Genomic DNA, 20,714 nt, shown 5'->3' with positions numbered 1-20,714 from the left:
CGCTGATAGATTTCAACTTGTGTCTTGACTCTCTGTGCCTCGTGGACCTCTCTACTTCATTTGTTCAACACGTTTTACCTGTGTCATATCTCATGATTACAAATAACTTAATCTTTTGACATCTATGGTACGATTTCTTTGTATGTGTGTATAGGATGGGTCGTTACTGACATCTGGTGAGAATTTCATGTCAATAGCACCTTTACAAATATTACTTAGAAAATAAGTAATATGATCAATATTTATTTTCACCTGTTGCATACAAAGAAGGATTAGTTATGGTTTAAACAATGTTTAACACATTATGAATTTTTTAATAATTTAGATATTTTTTTTGTATTTTAGGACATATTGTACATGCATTTATGTACAAGAAGGTTCAATTTGATGGGACCCCCAAAATTTTAAATGAATGTTAAATGTTTTAGGGGTCTCATTTTAATCCAAACTGCCATGTGGCGCTGAAAAAGGTGTCTAGTGTCCAGTCTCATTTGAAGAGTACAGTAAAATGGAGAGGGAGTGTGTGATGATTTTGTTTTTCATTCTGTCTTTTCTCAAAAAGCTTTTCAGCACATCAAAAAACCCACATTTGTTTTAACAGGAAACATTTCTCCTCACACATTCACATGCATAAAACTCATGTACCATGCCACACCCACATGCAGAGAACACATCTACTGTTGCACACACCCACACGTTAAATGGCCATTACTGAAACAGAACATTGTGCCATTTAAGCTGTCAAGACGTCACTCAGATGTAGCCACTCTATTATTCCTACCCTTCATGTAGGAATAATGTAAAAGTTCCCTATTTTTTTCCAAACACCTCCCTTTGTGTGGATTTTTAAATTTACTTTAAGGCTGTTCATTTGTTGAATTAAATAGATTTTTAGTAGCAACTTTCCAACATCACTTCAAAGTGAGTATCACATATCCAGTCATAGAAAGTAGGTAAAGAGGAAGTTCATATTAAAAAGGAGCATTAAGAGTAGAAAGCCAACCAGACCAGATACTGTATTAGTTATTATTGTTATTATTGTTAATGTGATCTGTGAATTGTGGTAGGTCCTGAGATACCTGAACCAATGACTTGGTAGTGTTCCAGGATAGGATAACAAAGCCCTCTTTTCCACTTCTTCCATGTACAAATTGGCCACAATGGGTGAAACTGGGGAACCCACTCCCATGTTTCTCCCTGTAGTACTGACCCTTGTATATGAAATAGGTGGAATTAAGACACAGTTCAAACACACTTGGTCGGTGCTGATAGTGGTCTTGTTGCTGAGGTTGGGGTCATCCTGTAATCTCTTACGAACTACCTCCAACACTTCAGTGACTGGAACATGAGTGAAGACAGATGTAACAGCGTACGAGACCATGGTTTCATCTGCCTCCATAATGACATCGCTCACCTTCTCAACACAATCCAAGGTGTTCTGAATGCGGTGAGTTGATTATATAGACAATTGGTCTTACAGGTGCACTCTGTTTATGTTCTTTGGTAAACCATACAGACTTGGTATAGATTCCCCTGGGTATAGCCTGTGGTATGAGGTACGGTCAATAGCATTGTCTTGTTCTAACTGCTTCAGGCAATCTATCACCGTCTTCCTGTAACCACTTACTGGGTCTCGTTTCAGGGGCTCATAAGTATTTTTGTCACTGAGCAGTGACAAAATTTTTTCATCATAGCCTTTTTGGTTTAGCGACACAGAGCACCTACCCTTGCCTGCTGGAAGGATAATGATGTTGTTGTCATGACTAACTGATGGGATTGCCTTACTCTTCTCCATGCTGATGTTGGATGCTGGGGGCTTTGCATTGCTGAGACAGGCTGAAACTTTCATCCATAGTTGCTCTGCTTCTAAGTCTGCAATGTTGTTGTATTGAATTGCAGTTTCGGTGGCTGTGATCAGTTCCAGTAGAGGGATTTGCCTCAGTGTCACAGCAAAATTCAATCCTTTTGCAAGGATGTTTTTCTCTGTTTTGGTAAGCTGCTGTGGACACTCTCCGTATTTTGAGCTAACATTGTGAAACATTAATAACATTTTTTATTTCACACTTTTTTCTTTTACTGAATACTGTTCATTCATAGTTTTGATGCCTTCAGTGAGAATTTACAATGTACATAGTCATGAAAATAAAGAAAAAACATTAAATGTGAAGGTGTGTCCAAACTTTTGATTGGTCGTGTATCTGTGTGTGTGTGTGTGTTACTGCTGGAGTCTCTGAGACAGTATCGTCGGGAAGTTGACTCTCGACTAGGGCATCTGTATCCAGTAAAGGTCCTAAGGCTAGTCCCCCCCCCCCCCCCCCATGCCAACCAAGCCTACCTCAGACAGGAGGTCATATAAGCTCGGATGTTGCTCGGCTTAAGAAGGTCCGCATCAGGTGTTGAGGACACACTGATGAGAAGTCAGTTACCGGAACAAGCAGGCATAAGTGGGCAAGAGATGAAAACAAGGCGCTAATGGATTGCTACAGTGCAAATATCCCAGCAGAAGGGGTTACATGAAAAGAAAGTTGTGGACCTATGGAATGTTTAATACCCAACACCCAGACTGATGGTGAAGCAACTAGTAGAGGCTGACCTGAAAGATAGGATCATGGTGAAGCTGGAAACCTGGACCCTCTGTGGCCAATTACCAAGACTGCATCAAGTACCATCTAAAGGTCTACTAGAAAATGTAAATGCAGCATTATGCATAATCCCTACAATTGACTACAAGAAAGCCTATGACTCAATGCCCTACACATGGATCCTGGAATGCCTAGAACCTTACAAGGAACTCATTAGGAACTCAATGGGGAATTGGTGAACAACAATAGAGGCCAACTTCAAGCCAATTGCACAAGTCACCTTTAAGTGCGGGATCTACCAAGGAGTTACCCTGTCCCCACTGCTGGTCTGCATAGGCCTGAACTCCCCACAGTGAGATCACTGACATGACTGACTATGGATACAGATTACGGAATGACACAATTATCAGCCACCTCCTCTACTTGGATGACATCAAGCTGTAGTAGTAGAAATGTAGTTGGGTGGTAACAAAGAGAGGGAAGACTGTCAGAACTGAGGGGATCGCGCTAGCAGAATGCAACATTGCAGACACTAAGGATGGCTGCAATTACCTACAAATACATTGGAACATACATAATACAAGTACATTGGTTCCCATTTGCTTGGAATCCACTTGGGTGCTAGGAAAGCTGTGACGACCATATACCTGCAGAGGGTCAGGCAAGTCCTGAGGAGTCATCTGAACAGAAAGAATAAGATCTATGCTATCACCACCTACTCCCTGCTGGTGATCATGTACGCTGCTGGGATTATAAACTGGGATAAGGAGGAGATTGAAGCCATTGGCATCAAGCCAAGGAAGGTCATCACCATGCATAGAGGGATCAACCCCAAATTGAGCACCCTGAAACTGTACACTAAGCGAAAGGTACGAGGCCAAGGACTAGTGAGTGTCAGAACCACTGTCCAGGATGGGACAACAAACATCCATGGGTACATCAGAAATATGGCCACAGTCGACCGAAAGTGCTTAGTGATTACCTAATGAAGTAGAAACCAGAGACAGAAGAAGGTGGAGCAAGAGGAGGAACCATCATGCAAGGACAGGCCCCTACATGATATGTACCACCGGCAGATAGAGGAAGTGGCTGATACCCAGAAATCCTACCAGTGGCTGTACGCAGCTGAACTGAAAGACAGCACAGAGGCACTAATCATGGTAGCACAGGAGCAAGCTCTGAGCACAAGATCCATCGAGGTTGGGGTCTATCACACCAGGAAAGACCCCAGGTGCAGTCTGTGTGAAGATGCCTCTGAGACTGGATATGCCCCTTATAAATCTGGGCCATCATCATCTTCAGAGTTATGCTGTAACCCATATGATCATTGTTACTGTACATGCACAACAAAATTGTACGTGCCTCACACCAACTCTGCCAGAATAAAATATAAATAGGACACAACAGGAATGAATGGCAAACAGGAGAAATACATAGAATCACGCGGAATATATACAAAACAAGAGAAATATATGCAACAACAATAGAAAGGCACACAATACAGAAGAAGTTGTAAAGTGCTTGGAAGCAGACTGTGGCTCGATAAGTTGGTTGGGTGTGAATGGGTGGGATGTGGGGAGGTTGGTGGATGTTTGTTTACTGTCCGAATGGCCCAGGGGAATAAGCTGTTTGTGAGACTGAAGTGTAGGACCTGATTGATGTGAGGCGCTGACCAGAGGGCTGGTGGTGGGTGGGGTACAAGGGGTCACTTGCGATTGCCCAGGCTAGTCGGATTAGAGGATTAATCTTGAATCTTCTTTCAGACCTAATGATTCCTGTATTCTCCTGCAGGTGAGAGGTCAGTGAAAGCAGCAGTACCAGTGGATGGAGATGATGTCCATGCAAAGTAAGTATTCTGTCACCATAGCACCCAGCTCTGGCCTAAGTTCATTGTGGTAGTAATAGCTGTGGGAGGAAAACAGGTGGTTCTTGGAAGAAGTATCTGCATCATTAGAAGAAAAAAAGTAAAAGCAGTAGCAACATGAGTTGAAATAGGAGTAGTATCTGACACAAGCAGCAGGGATAATTAACAGAAGCAGCACTAGTCGTAGTAGTTGATATAGTAAAAAATAGGTGCACTACAAGTAGCAATATGAGCACTACACTTATTATTAGGACTAGCTGGTATACAGGTACAGGTAAGTATATTCATAGTAGCAGTGATTAGTAGTAGTAGTCTTGTAATAGTACAAGCAGTATATTGCTGCTTTTGTCATTCATTTATCTATAAATGAATGACACTTCTTTAGTAAAAAACGTGGAATTATTAGGACTACCAGCAGCAAAAATCATAGTTACAGTACTTACAAAACAAGCATTAATGGTAGCTGTAATGGTAGCAATACCACAATCATTTTAGTAGTTTAGTGCAAATAGCAGTATTTTCAACAGCAGAGGAAGTAGCAGCACTGGCATTAGTTGCTGACTAAGTAGCAGTAGTAGAAGGAACACTAGTGGTAGTACTGAGTGGTAGCATTTAGTATGAAGTTCAGTGTTTAATCCTAGCAGGAAACGTAGAAGTTATAATGAGATGTGGTAATTGCATTAGAAGTAGTATATACTCTAGCAATAACACCAGTACCATCTTTAACCCTCTCAAGGCAGGCGTTCCCAATTTGCAACAGTTAAAAACTAACAACCTGATTACCCCACATACATATTTTATGAGTTTTTTTTTACTCAGAAGTACCACTGCAGGGCTTGGTTGTGCATTAGCAACAAAAAGTTTAATTTGAGCTTGAGAGGGTTAAAGGTAATGCTACCAATAAAAGGTTGTACTTGTCACAGAAAGATTTGAAGAATTGGTAGTAGTTTAGTAATAGTACTATTCCAAAAATGGTAGAATTAGCAGCACTACATGCAGTTAGACCATTCAGTGAGCTGTGTGAGGCTACTCACTGAAGAGTCTTAGTGCAGCTTGACCTCACCCAGGCTCTATGGCCAGCAGCCCACAAGCTCAGGCTGTGCCCAATAGAAATGGAAGAATGCAGCGACTGGGTTATTCTGTCAGAAACAAGACTTTTTTTTCTGAAGCAATGTTTGAAAAACATAATAAGTAGTTTAAGTTATACAGAGGAAAGTTTTGCTAGACGATTGTTTAAGCCATTTAACTACCGATTCATCTGGTTGTATACTTTGCATTCTTAAAACTGTTTACTTTTTCAACTTTTCAGAAAGTCCTAAAAGGCAGAAGGTCCTAAAAGCAAACTTCCTTGTTGAGTAAAAATGCGGATTGTGGTACAAAAAGTTGCATGTGCTGGTAATGGCATGAGAAAAATGTTGGAGTAAAGTAGGTAATATTAGCTATACCAGCTTCTAAAAACCCTTGAAAGTCAGACCTGTGTGCATCATAAACAATGACAACAAAAACAAAAAACTCTATAAAACATTTTTTGTTTTATTGTGTTAAGTCTGTGAGAAATTACTATAAGGAAAGGCTTGCACTGAGGTTAACCGCTAGGTCCAGACTTTCATTAGCTGCAGGTGTGCAACCAATGTACCACTTTACAATAGTTGCCGTAGATATTACTGGTTGCAGTAGATGTGTGTTGTTTTCTGCAGTGAGTGAGGCAGACAGCGTGGTGAAGGTGGCAGAGTGGCAGCAGACTTACTATGCCACAGACTCTGGCATCCAATCGGGAGCTACCACAGTGCAGGACGACGAGAGCAGCACTGAGTATAGTGGCAACAAGAAGTACACAAACAGTACTACAACCGGCACTGGCTCTGTACCTGTTAAGGCCACAGTGGGGGGAGGTGGAGACTCAGCATTCAGTGGAGTAGATAGCCCAACAGGTAAGACTTTCTGATCAAAATCATTTGATTTTCTTTTTTGTTTGTACTTTCTGTTTGCTTCCTTTAATAACAGCAGCTTTCGGTCTTTATTGATCTGCATTTTGTGGCTCTTTTTTGTGTCTGGTAACATCATATAATATATTGGTTCATCTTCTTTTTCATAAATGGAATTGAATGCAGGATTTGATTCACATGATTCAGTATCAAATACCACTGGACAGATCACAAGTAAACAAACAAACAAACAAACAAAAAAAAAACAATTACTGCAGCTTTAATGATAATGAAAATGGTGAAGTAGCAGCACACTGACATGCACAGGTTATTGTAAGCAGCTGCAGATAACAGCTTGTTTTCCATTTCCTGCGATTCATCTGTCTTCAATATGAAATAAATCTTCATGGTGCAAGATAATGCATCATGGTAAGTATGAAGAAACTTTGTGTTTTATCTTCATTTCACTCTGTTTTGCTCTGCTTCAGTCATCTGACAGTCAGGGGAAGAAATAAAAGTCTGCTATATTTTTTAAAAATTCACGCATCGTCACACCTGTGCTGTTTGTAGACAGCTGGCCATTTCAAGCTCAGTTTGACATTGTGGTGCTTTGAAAATTCTATTCACATATGACATGTGAAGTAAAATGTCAAATGTAGACACAAGCTAGCTAAATAGAAAACTTAGCTGCAGGTTGTAAATGTACTTTTATTTCTCCACTGCATGCATGAAAGTACATATCTAATAATTTAATTCATTTTAGGCTCCTTTGCAGCCCCAGCAAATTCCATGAAAATCAGAAATAAATACTTGCAGTTACTTTGGATTGTGGTTGTCCTCTGTCGCTTCATTCAGGAGCACTGCCTGTTTCCTTTGACCACTTTTCACATAATCTAGAAAATGTTTAAAATAACACTACAGGTAATTGAACTTATACACTGGTTCATCTCTGCTTTCTTTTAGCATGCCACCCAAATCTTTGTTGTTAAAGTCATTTGGTGTGCTTTCATTTGGGTTTTAAAATCACAGTAATTCAATTGAGTGTTTTTTCCCCCTTTCCTTTTCTTGAACACTGAACATGGCATGTTCATGGCACATGTAAACTAGCCCATCCTGCCCTCTGCATGTTTCAAACATACCTCCACCAACATACAGTCATTTGGGATTCAGGAGACTCACTAACTACATCTCATGATTCAAAAGCTCACATGTCCTCCTGTTTCTGTAATTCAAGGATGAAATTATTGTTTTACAATAATGCATATGTCTTTGTTTCATCCCAGCTGAATTCTTGCAGATACCTGTTAACAGATGTAAATCATTCATTTACATGTGAATTTACTCTTCACAAAACTTGATATCCTTGGACAACAACCTGCTCACTAGACTAGACGGGTGTCTTTACTGCTTTATGGCACCTAAACTTTGGAATGGTCTGCCTAATCAAAAGAGATTAACTTAGAGATTTTTGACAAACTTCTATTACTTAGTCTACGTAAATGTATATCATGCACAAGTATTCTTTCCTTGGGCCAACTTGCTGACTGACCTCACTAGCATGTTCTCTGTGCTTCTGCGTGTGAAGCTGACAAAGTATTTGTGTTAAAAGTGGAACACAGTTATAACACATGATTTTCAATTCTACATTGCTTTTTCAAAAATGTTAGCATTTAAAAAGGAGAACACTAGAAGTTCAAAATATCTCTTTAAGGGAAAGGTAAAGATGATATTTTGTTGGGGTTTTTTTTGTTTGTTTGTTTTTCTTCGCCTGTCCCGTTTGGTTCTTTTGCCATCAGAATTATTGCCAAAAGGCGAAGAAAGATGCCCAACGGATTTACTTTACCAAACGGACCATCCCAGCCTTGCCGTATTGGTCCAATTGATTCACCTTTTCTTTTATTGTTTATTTTATTTTATTTTCACTTGCTAAACATGGAACAGACTTGACTGCAGAAAAGAAAAGGTAGAAAGAACGAGGGGAAGAAAAAACGATGATAAAGGGCAAAAAACAAAAACCAACAAAACAAACAGACAAAAAAATACATATATCAATCACCTGGATCACCTGTTGAGAAAGAAAAAAGAGAAAACAAGCAAAAAAAGAGAGCAATACAATAAACAACATCATTGCGATGATCTGTGTGAATATAACAGTAAATACTAAATATTGAATATTATTGTGCAGCACGTAAGATCGATAGCGCACAGTGTGCTTTGAGGTAGGAGCCAAAAAGGTTGTAGTTTGTGTGTGTGAGCACCCATGTGTGCACCTGTGAGCATGAGCACGCTTGTTTTTAAAAGGTTCCTTCATGTAATGATCTGCTAGAGGGTGTGGGGGGGCCACAGCCCCGTCCTCCAGGGCATGAAGCAGGTATGGAGGAGATCCAGGCTCCAGACATCCAGAGGCCCTCAGAGCACAAGAGACCAAGGAAGACCAACGGAGGGGCAACCGTGCCACTATCCCGGAAAGAGCTGAGGAGAGCCCCAGATGAGGGGTCACTCAGCAGCCGGGGAGCAGAAGCCAGGGGGGGTTGCAGTGACGTGCCCGTGAGCTCCGCCGGCAGCCAGCTGCGCCAGAGTGACCGAGCCCCAGGCCGAGAGGCCGAGGGCACCCCACCCCCGAAGTGGCCCGAGCGAGCCCCAGGCTCCAGGCCCCGACAAGCAGCCACCAGGAGTGAGCCGGTGGGTACCTGGACACCCATCCCCGGACACAAAAAACCACCAATGCAGGGTGGGCGTCTGCCACTGGCAGGGGGAGTGGTGGGGGGAGATAGGCCTCCATACCTTGGAGGGCCTGAGATGTCCCCAGAGAGGTGGCGTCTGATACTCGACCTGACATACAGACACAGACAAACAGGCACACACAGATACAAACATCCATTCCCACCCTCATGCTCTCATATGCAATTACTCAGCACTCACCCAACGTGGAGACAGACACAAAGAGACACTGCACACACAATCACACTCCCCAAGCGTACTCTATACCGCAGGTCTAGGTACCCTTGCCCCTGGAGGGTGAAACTGCACCCAGACCCAGGTAGTGTTACCCTCTTCCCTGGGGTGGAGAGAAGCAGACCGCCCCGACTCCGCAGCAGCAGGGAGGCCCCACACTCCAGACCCCAATCGGACAGCCAACTCCTCCTCCCAGCCCCCCCACCCCAACAGGCAAAAGAGAATGGGGGTGTGTGAAGACTCCAAACCTCCCTCCGCCCGCTCATATGTAGTGTTGATGCATGTGTGTTCTAAGGTGCATTTAAAACCCAGGAAGGCATGGAACTACCTGCCAGAAAGCAGCAGGTAAGCGCATAGCCCCTCCTGATAGCCCTCAATGTAATGGGGAGGGAAGGAAGGGAGGGGCAAGTGGCCCCTCCCTGGGGCCAGCTCCCCCGCTGACCCCAGTAGGCACCCCCATATCCTGCAACCCACCAGGGCAAGGGGGCCCAGGCCCATCCGGACCGGGGCCCAGTTTAGCAGCGCCGCCCTGCCCCACAGAGCCCGGGACCGACCGCCCACCAGACTCCACCACAGAGAAAACTGCACCCACCCCGTCATCCACTCATCTTCCAAACAACACAAGACAATAGACACCCAGGCTGAGTTCTTCCTCCACCTCTCCTATATCTCCCCCTCCTGCAGAGTGAGTTCCTGGAGAGAGGAGACCTCCTGCAAGATGTAACAGCCTCCCCCACCAGTTGAAGAGCCCCCCAGGTGGCTCGATGCACTGGCGGCACCCTGTGCCAGGGCTTAGCCCCCATACACCCACCTGCCCACAACCCCGGCGACACACCAACCAAGACCCAAGCCCCCAAGGCTCAGCCAGGGCCCCAGCCCAGAGACGGTGCACCCCCAGAACCCCACGCCCGCCCCGGATCCACCCAGGGGCAGCAAGGCTACCAGGTCAGTAACCCACGTCCGTCAGCACAGACCCCCCCCTAGCCCCGCTGCACGCAACCACGAGGAAACCATCACCTAAGAGCCAACAGAGCCCTTAACAGGCCATGATTGCAACCCCGGGTTGAGCCCTCCAAGGAAGATGCTCCTGGGGAACCCCCCGACGCCCTAAGCCTGTCCCTACCCCCACACCAATCACAACAGCAAAGGTGGGACCAAACTATGACCCCCCACCCCCACTAGGTGATGGAGCTGATCAAAGGAGCCCAGAGCAATTGATCTGATGTGGTGGCAGAGGCTGTATCAAGACTAATGTAATCTAATAGATAATCTCTATATTGGTTAGAATTAAGATTATTTTTATTTTTCCAGTTCATGAGGACTGTTTTCTTGGCTATGCATAGGGCAGTGAAAACCATATGGGCTATATTCTTATCTGTAGTGACATTATCTAAGCTGCCCAACAAACACACTAAAGGGGAAGTTGGAATGTTACATTTCAGACACTTTGATAAGTCTTCACATATCTCGCGCCAAAACTTCTGAACTGGTGGACAGAACCAAAGAGCGTGGATATAATTGTCTGGTGAATTGGTTTGGCAGTGTGAGCAGTTGTTGGTAGACGTAAAGCCCATCTTGAACATCCGATGACCTGTATAGTGCACTCTATGTAGTATTTTGTATTGAATTAATTGAAGACTGGGATTTCTAATTAAATAAAAGGTTTTTAAGCATATCTGAGACCAGAAGTTTTGGTCTAAGTTAACTGATAAACCTGCTTCCCATTTTGCAATAGGAAGTGATATTGATTCATCTGTTTTAGAAAGCATTCTGTATATTTTGGAAAGTAATTTTGGGGTTTTAAGAGTAAGAAATTGTACCACACTTGATGGTGTTTGTAGTTCAACTTGACCGGGTTTAAATTTCTTTTTTACTATGGATTTAATTTGTTGATATTCTAAAAATCTTTTCTTGTTGATCCTATATTGTGTAACTAGTCTGTCAAATGGAATAAATTCTGTTCCTTCTTGTATATGTTCTAAATATTTGATTCCTTTACCACTCCAATCTGGAAAGTTTATCATATTATTGTTTTGTAATATGTCAGGGTTGTTCCAGATAGGTGTACGTTTGCATGGGATTAATGAAGACTCAATTTTAGAAACTCCCACCATGCTGTCAGAGAAGAGCTGATGCTGATGCTTTTGAAGCATTCATGTCGTTGGATGTTTGAGCTGATAAATGGTAGATCTGAAATATCTAGATTATTGCAAAGTGCTTGTTCTACATCTAGCCAAGGTTCATCTAAGAGGGTATGTTTTAGCCATCCTGAGATAAACTGAAGCCTGTTGGCTAAGAAGTAGTGCTGAAAGTTAGGTATTTCTAATCCTCCTTTATCCTTGGTCTTTTGTAGTGTTTTTAAGCTTATACGTGGGGGTTTATTTTTCCAAAGGAACTTGGACATGTATGAATCTAGAGATCTGAACCAATCTCGTGGCGGTTCAGTTGGGATCATTGAGAATAAATAATTTATTTTTGGTAAGACCATCATTTTTATAGCGGCAACCCTTCCCATGAGTGATATGGGTAGACATTTCCACCTAGCCAGATCGCCTTCTACTTTCTGTAAAAGTGGGATATGGTTTAATTTAGTTAGATCTGCAAGCTTGGGAGAAACATTAACACCTGGATCTCCTCCATACCCGCTTCATGCCCTGGAGGACGGGGCTGTGGCTCCCCACACTGTCTAGCAGATCATTACATGAAGGAACCTAAAATTTTATATTTCCCGATTGCAGTGGTGTAGAAGAGGAATTATGGAAGGAGCAATTAATTGGGAGGACTGTAGATTTTAACCAGTTAATTGAGTAATCTGATATTCTTGCAAAAGAGTTTATCAATGCAATTACCCCAGAGATATTGGTTTGTGAGTTTTGGAGAAAAAGTAACACATCATCTGCATAAAGGCTGATTTTATGCTCCACGTTCTTGCATTTTATGCCCTTAATTGATAAACGGACTGGTTCTTATATAGTGCTTTTCTACTCATCTGAGCACTCAAAGCGCTTTACACAACTTGTGCATTCACCCGTTCACACAAGCACATCTTTCTAAGTGCTTTATAGCTAACATTCACACACATTCATACTCCGATGGATGCATCGGAGAGCAATTTGGGGTTAATATCTTGCCCAAGGATATTTGGCATGCAGACTAGGGGAAGCCAGGAATCGAACTACCAACCTTCCGATCAGTAGATGACCTGCTCTACCACCTGAGCTACAGCCACCCCATTAATTACTGAATTCTGTCTAATTGCTGCTGCTAGTGGCTCAATAAAAATTGCAAACAGTGAAGGGGAGAGTGGGCATCCCTGCCTGGTGCCCCTCAGGAGAGAGAAGCTGGAGGATGTCTGGTCATTTGTTCTGACACAAGCTGTTGGGGAATTATATAATATTTTTAACCAGTTAATGAAAGAGGGTCCAAAACCAAATTTGTGTAAAGTTGCAAATAGAAATTTCCAGTTAACTCTGTCAAATGCTTTTTCTGCATCTAAAGAAAATATTGTAGTTTCGATGTTTTTACTGTATGAGTAGTCTATCAAATTAAGTAATCTACGTGTATTTGTTGATGAGTGCCTACCTTTTATGAAACCAGTTTGGTCAGGATGAATTAAGAGGGGGGTTATTTTCTCTAATCTCTTTGAGAGAGCTTTGCAGATTATTTTAAGGTCTACATTTATAAGGGATATTGGACGATAGCTTGAGGGAAATAAAGGGTCTTTGCCTGGTTTTAGCAGGAGATTAATGTTTGCAGAATTCATATTTGATGGAAGTCTGCCCTTTTCTTTGATTTCCAACAACGTTCTGTAGAAAACTGGTGCCAGAATCGTCCAGAATTCTTTGTAGAATTCTGCAGGAAAGCCGTCTGGACCTGGAGCCTTATTATTGGGCATGCTTATCAGGGCTTCCTGGAGTTCACCTGGTGTCAGTGGCGAATCCAGTGCCATTGCTTGACTGTCTAGTAATTTTGGAAGAGTTACGTTGTCAAAAAACTGATCAATTTCATTTTTAGACGGGTTTATTTGTAGCGAATATAGAGTTTCATAGAAATCCCTAAAAATGTTGTTTATTCTTCCAGGGTCATATATTGTGTTCCCAGATGAATCTTGAACAGCACATATAGTTGTTTTTTCTTTATTTATTTTTAGCTGGTTCGCTAGAAATTGTCCGGATTTATTACCATGTTCATAATTTTGTAAGCGTAGTCTTTGTACTAAGAATTTATTTTTTTTTTTTTTTTATCAATTATCTCATTTAATTCTAGTTTTGTTTTGCATATTTTGTTCAATTTTTCCTGATCTTGGTGGGACGCGTAGGCTTCTTCTAGGGATTTGATGGTTTTTTTCTAATTCCTGAATATTTTTGTTTTCTTCTTTCTTTTTATGTGATGAGAAAGAAATTATTTTACCTCTCATCACAGCTTTCCCTGCTTCCCATAGAACAGATGCTGATGTTCCGGGAGTGTCATTATAGTCTAAATATAGAGTCCATTCTTTTTTAAAATATTTAATAAAGTCTTCATCTTTAAGCAGTGATGTATTACTGCTGCTTGTCTTGTGTTTCTATGGTGTATTGATAGTCATGTGCTTTTTGTATGCGCTGAGGTGTTTTTTTTTCTGTTCTCAAACTGATCTCCCTGTTGGAGCTCAGTCTGGGGGGAGTTCTTTTTTCTCCTCGTCTTTCCTCATGTTGTGTATTTTCCATTGTTATACCTCTCTGACCTGTCTTCCCCATGTGATGCTTGTGTAATGTATCTATGGTCGGAAGGGTAAGATGGCGCTGGCACGGCTGGCAGCCTTAACCCAATTTCCCTCGGGATGAATAAAGTATGATCAATCAATCAATCAATCAATTAAATCTCCAGTTTTTACTTGGTGTAGTATTATTCTTGTGTATTAGTGTTAAAGATACAGGAGCATGATCGCTGACTAGTGATGGGTCGGTCCTCACATACAAGGTCTTAAATAATCAGGCCCCATCTTATCTTAATGACCTTGTAGTACCATATCACCCTATTAGAGCACTTCGCTCTCACACTGCAGGCCTACTTGTTGTTCCTAGAGTATTTAAAAGTAGAATGGGAGGCAGAGCCTTCAGTTTTCAGGCCCCTCTTCTGTGGAACCAGCTTCCAGTTTGGATTCAGGAGACACTGGAAGCTGGTTCCACAGAAGCTGGTTCCTAATCTTAAAAAACATTTTAAGATTAGGCTTCAAACTTTCTTTTTTGCTAAAGCATATAGTTAGGACTGGTGACCCTGAATCCTCCCTTAGTTATGCTGCAATAGGTGTAGGCTGCTGGGGGATTCCCATGATGCACTGGGTGTTTCTTCTTCAGTCATTCCTTTTCACTCACTGTGTGTGTAAATTATTAGTTCTTATTCATCTCTGGCTCGCTTCCACAGCATGTCTTTATCCTGTCATCCTCCCAACCGGTCACGGCAGATGGCTGCCCCTGCCTTAACCTGCTTGAGGTACTTACAATGAATGGCATTGCTTGCAGTAACACTGTAAAGAATCTTGGAATAATTTTTGACCAGGAAATATCCTTCAGTTTGGATATTAAACAAATATGTGGGACTGCTTTCTTGCAATTACACAGTATATCTAAAATTAGAAATATCATGTCTCAGAGTGATGCTGAAAAACTAGTTAATGTATTTATTACTTTATTACTAGGCTGAACTGCTGTAATTCATTATTATCGGGTTGTTCTTAAAGCTTATCCTGAGTTTGACTCCACTATTTGGCTGGGGGAGTTCTGTGTGTCGTGTGCATGCTATTCCCAAGTCTGTCTCTCCAGGTCACAGTCCAAAGACATGCAGTTAGGGGGGCTGGGTTATTTGGTAATTCTAAATTGCTCATAGGTGTGAATGTAAGTGCAAATGGTTGTCTGTCTCTCTGTGTTTGCACTGCAACAGACAGGATGTACCCTGCCTCTGCCCTATGGTAGCTTGGATGGGCTCCCAGTCCATGTATGCTCGTAAAGTTGTAATTTTCAAAGTAGTGACTGATTACTAGGTAGGCAGAACACTATGCTACCATGCACTGTGCCAATAACCTATATATATATATGTGTTGATTAAGATGACTAGCTCATCAGGAAAATGTTCTCAAATGTAACAAAGTGTTGAGTAAGTAAGTATTAAGTAAGTATGAATTGTGTCTTAAGTACCCATGTTGCAGGGAAATGATTAAGGTTTCTATGGAGTTAGTGAGTTAATTTGTTGGGTACAACTTTCAAAACCATTACAGTGTTGCATATACTAAGGATGTCTTGCATATTACCTTCTAAAGCTGAGATGGCTATGTCATCTGTTTTATGATTATTAAGTAATCTATCAAGCAATTATTCCTCCTTAGGCTTGACTACAAAGTACCTTTAATGATGATACAACCTGAGGCTCCATAATTAATATCATCTACCACCCATTTAGGGCATTTTAAAAATTGGCCTCCAGCTTCAGCAGCAGATGCTTCTATTCTACTTAGTTAATCGCAGCATTTATTCTGCTGTAAAGAGTTTAAATAAATGCATGCTTACTTATAATCCTAATTACTGCATGAACTTCTGGAAATGAAGGTATCAAATTGCATTTTAGGGGTTCAGCTCTTAAATCATCCGGATGGTGAGCAGTGGAACAGCAACAAGTGTTTGTTTGACAGTTGAAAAAGTGCAGGCTGTAACACAGTAATCTCTACGCAGAATAGTTGACGACTTTAGTGGGATCTGCATTCTTAATCACATATTTTCTTTCTAACCTGTGCACAGTAAGTCAGGTGGTGGAGGCACAATTGAGCTGATTTGTGTGTTTGTGTGTTGGACCATCATTTTCTTTTTTTACTGTCAGTTTTGCTATTTTTATTTTGATCAGTTTTTAAACACAGAATAATATGGTTACGATTCAAAAAGATCACAAATTGGCTTTTCTTTTTATAAGATTAACCATGTGAGAAGCTTTTTTCGGGATTGCCACCACGACAAATCCTACTATATCGAATATGACTGTTTAAAAACTAGCAAAAGTAGGGAAAACTACTTTTCTATAACTGGCAAAGATACATTGATTGCATAACTATTTGTTAAAAACAAGAAACAAATGTAAGCCAGGAGAAAACAAGTTACATGACAAGGGAAATTAATTCTCAAGTACAGTTTTAGATTCAAAGGTTTCTGGACAATGTTGCCAATATCAGTGGCATACACTAAGGTTAAATTAAATGTGGACTTTTACACATTAGCTTGTTCTCTAAGTCCCTGTTTGTAAATTATATTAGGCTCAATCAACATATTATTCTGTCACACTGACTGTCAGAATTCTCACCTTTGACACCTTTATACATCTTAACTAGAGCTAAACTCTACTCCCACAGCTGATTATCCTGTTAATAGTGTTGAATTATTGTGTAGCTCCTCTGAAAAATAAATCCTCGAATCACTTCAGTCAAGTACTTGACCTCATAGTATAATTCTCAAACGCACATCTTAAAGTACATGACACGTGACCTGGAGAGGAAATAGCTTCTTATTTAGAGGATCTTCATTTGACTTGGAAAATACTTTGTTACCCTATTAACCAAAGGCTGTCCATAAAGCAGGAACATTTTATTATTTGTCACTGATTGAGGAAAACAGGAACAACCCCGGGTTTCTTCTCAACAGTATCACCAGGCTGCAAAAGAGTCAGAGCTCTGTTAAGTATTCCTTTAACTTTAACTAGCAATGACTTTGTGAATTTCTTGACAGAAAAAATTGTAACTATTAGTTTTTGGGTTTTTTTTACATCTGTGCCACAGATTAAGTACAACAACTCTAATAGCTGCTGATATTTACTTGAATTATTTCTCTCTGATTGATCTTTCTGAATTGACTTTAATTGAATTTACTTTACTTTATTGACTTGATGGCCTCTGACAGTGCACTCATCTCTGTGCTTGTTCTGTTAAACAGTATTCAGTACCAGTGAGTGCAAAATTTGACCACATAGATCAGATTACACAGTGGGCATCAACAGAACTGCACTGCAGTGGTTTGGATCATATTCATCTAAAATATTCCTGTTGGTGCTTTCCTAAGACATTATCATTAGAAACACTCCATACATTTTCAGTGCTATGCAGATGACACCCAGCGTTATTTATCGATTCAGGCAAATGACACAAATTAATTAATTAAACTACAGGAAGGTCCTAAATATATAAAGGCCTGGAAATCTGTAATTTCCTACTAAGGTTATTGTACTCAGTCCTAAAAAAAATCTTAGACATTTTAGTAAAAATTATTATGTTAGAGTGGGTCATACAGTCACATTTTCCACCTTATATTTATAAATATAACAATTTGATACATTTTTTGTGGCATTTTTCTTGTTTGATTATAGAGTCACAAATCCAGAAATAAGATTGGGATGCAGTGTAAAATAGATATGCAAATACACTCAGATGAACTCCAAATCTCACGAACCCATATTTTATACAGAGGACAATAGAGACCTTCAGAGGCTTCATTAACACTCTTTAGTATGCCTTCTTTTTTAACAGACTTTTAGGAGAGGAATGCCACCCCATTGTTTTATTATTTTAATTCATTCCAAATGTTTATAGATGGTGAAAGGTCTGGATTGCAGGTTGTTAGGTTCAGCACATGGACTCTTTTACTATGAAGACATGGTGTAACAGCTATAGTGTGGCTCGGGAGGTAGAGCAGGTCATCTATTGATCGGAAGGTTAGTGGTTTGATTCCTGGCTCCCGCAGGTTGCATGTCAAGTATCCTTGGGCAAGATACTAACCCCAAGTTGCTCTCTGATGCATCCATCAGAATATGAATGTTAGTTAGAATTCAACTTTATTGTCGTTGCACATGTCACAGGTACAAGGCAACGAAATGCAGTTTGCATCCATCCAGAAGTGCTTTAGCCATAGATATATTACAATATATATTAGCAATAATATAGATATGTAAGTATATTACAGAACTGGGTCTATTATGGTATGTTATAATGTACACGGTATGAAGGTATGTTATGAATATGCTATAACTATAAGTATGTACAGGTTGTAGTGAGTACAAGCTATGTACAGGCTATGAACAGGATATAAATATGAAAAACTGTACAGAATATGAAATAAAAAATATATACAGAAATATGAGATATACAGCTATACAGAAATGTGAACTATGCAAGTTATAAACAGTTGTAGAATTAAAAATTATCGTATTGTACAGAATGATTATTTACACAGAATTATACAGTAGTGCAGTTAAGGTAAGTGAGATATGTGGATAATTTCTACAGAGGCTATATAAAGTGCTAGTGGTTGTGAGTGGTGGTTCAGTCCATGTTATGTTAAGAGTTGATAAGGGTGCAGAGAGAGTTGAGGGGACTGATAAGGAATGGGAAGGATAGCTACAGGCAAAAGATGGAGAACCAGCTTCAGCAAAACAACGTTGGTGAAGTCTGGAGAGGCCTCAGAACCATCTCAGGCCACAAACATCAGAACTCTCTGCCTGGGAGGGATGTGAGGTGGGCAAATGAACTGAATCATTTCTTCAACAGATTTGATTGAGCCATGAGGCAGTCTCCAACATCGGCTGCAGACTCACCCACCCCCACTGCTGCTGTTCCACCTCAGACACTTCACACCTCCTCTATTCACCCTGCTCACTCCTCCCCAACCCCAACAACAGCATCCAATACACACTCAACACAAGGCTCCAGCCTGTCTCTCTCAACCACCCAGGTTAGGAGGGAACTGAGGAGGATTAATGGCAAGAACGCAGCGGGTCCAGATGGCATCAGCTCAAGGGTCGTCAGGTCCTGCGCAGATAACTGTGTGGGGTGATGGAGCACCTCTTCAACCTGAGCCTGAGGCTGGGGAGAGTCCCACAGCTCTGGAAAACCTCCTGTGTTGTACCAGTGCCAAAGACTTCACGCCCCAAGGACCTCAACAGCTACAGGCCGGTGGCTCTGACATCCCACCTGATGAAGACCCTGGAGCGGCTGGTCCTGGCTCAGCTTCGGCGCCTTGTGAGCTCATCACTGGACCCACTTCAGTTTGCCTACCTGGCATTGGAGCGGATGATGCCGTCATTCACCTCCTACATCGTTCCCTCGCTCACCTGGAGACCGCTGGGAGCACTGTGAGAATCATGTTCTTTGATTTCTCCAGTGCCTTCAACACTATTCTTCCCTCGGTCCTGAAGGACAAGCTGGAGAACTCTGGAGTACTTGAGGACTGACTCAAGACTTTGTGGACTGGTGCCAGCTGAACTACCTCCAGATCAACACCAGTAAAACCAAGGAGGTGGTGGTAGACTTCTGCAGGCACAAACATCCTCCACTGCAACCACTGAACATCCAAGGTATGGACATTGAGGCTGTGGACAGCTACAGGTACCTTGGTGTTCATCTGAACAACAGACTGGACTGGACTCATAATTCAGACGCCCTCTACAGGAAAGGGCAGAGCAGGCTGTACCTGCTGCGGAGACTCAGGTCTTTTGGAGTGGAGGGCCCACTCCTGAAGACCTTCTATAACCCTAACCCTAACCCTAACCCAGTGGAGGTGGTGAGTGACAGGAGAAGGGTGGCTAAGCTGTCATCCCTGTTGGACAACATCTCCCACCCCATGCAGGACACTCTGACAGCACTGAGCAGCTCCTTCAGTGGGAGACTGCAGCACCCACGGTGTGGGATGGAGAGATTTCGCAGGTCTTTCCTCCCCACTGCTTTCAGACTCCACAACAAAGACTTTAACTGATCAAACACATCTACACATGTGCAATAACACTAATGTGCAATAATCTTTTCTGGCATCATTGTATTTTTACTCAGTTGTATATAGCATTTGTATTCTATTTTTATCTTATTGTATATTTTATTCTATTTTATTCTACTGTATATAGTATTTTATATGTTTTTTTCTATTCTGTACAGTTGTGTATTGTATTTATTCTTGTTGTATTCTAATTTTTGCTTCATAACTTTTGCACTGTCCACTTCCTGCTGTGACAAAACAAATTTCCCACGTGTGGGACTAATAAAGGTTATCTGATCTTATCTTACAGTTGTCCATTGTGTGTGTGTGTAGGTGGTTGTGGGTTTTTGTATCTCCAGTCCATGTGTCTAATGTGAGTCAGATGTCAGGAGGCAGAGTTCAGGAGTCTGACAGCTGTGGGGAAGAAGCTGTTCCGGTACCTGGTGGTCTTAGTCTGGAGGCTCCTGTAGCGCCTCCCAGAAGACAGGAGGGTGAAGAGTCCATGTGATGGGTGACTGGGGTCTTTGATGATTTTCCCAGCCCTTTCCAGACACCGCTTCCTGTAGATGTCATTTATGGCAGGAAGTGGTGCTCCGGCGATGTGCTGGGCAGTTTTCACGACCCCCTGCAA

At 41.6% G+C, this 20,714-nt stretch overlaps 1 protein-coding gene across 6 annotated transcripts in view; it reads left to right on the top strand.

Moving 5' to 3' along the window:
- LOC146389306 (junction plakoglobin a-like) overlaps nucleotides 1–20,714 on the top strand; it is a 119,286-nt gene that overhangs the window by 41,936 nt on the left and 56,636 nt on the right. For all 6 annotated transcript variants that reach the window (XM_084927101.1, XM_084927100.1, XM_084927099.1 and 3 more), the window contains 2 exons: nucleotides 4,374–4,428; nucleotides 6,144–6,377. In XM_084927101.1, coding sequence (XP_084783227.1) covers nucleotides 4,407–4,428; nucleotides 6,144–6,377 — 256 coding nt within the window. In that variant the 5' untranslated portion in view covers nucleotides 4,374–4,406. The remainder of the gene's footprint in view (nucleotides 1–4,373; nucleotides 4,429–6,143; nucleotides 6,378–20,714) is intronic.

The sequence above is a fragment of the Perissodus microlepis genome, chromosome 4 (assembly GCF_051167445.1).
Source record: "Perissodus microlepis isolate ML-2025 ecotype Zambia chromosome 4, ASM5116744v1, whole genome shotgun sequence".
Lineage (NCBI taxonomy): Eukaryota > Metazoa > Chordata > Actinopteri > Cichliformes > Cichlidae > Perissodus > Perissodus microlepis.
The sequence above is the reverse complement of the archived record's forward strand: the minus strand, read 5'-3'. Positions and strand labels throughout refer to the sequence as shown.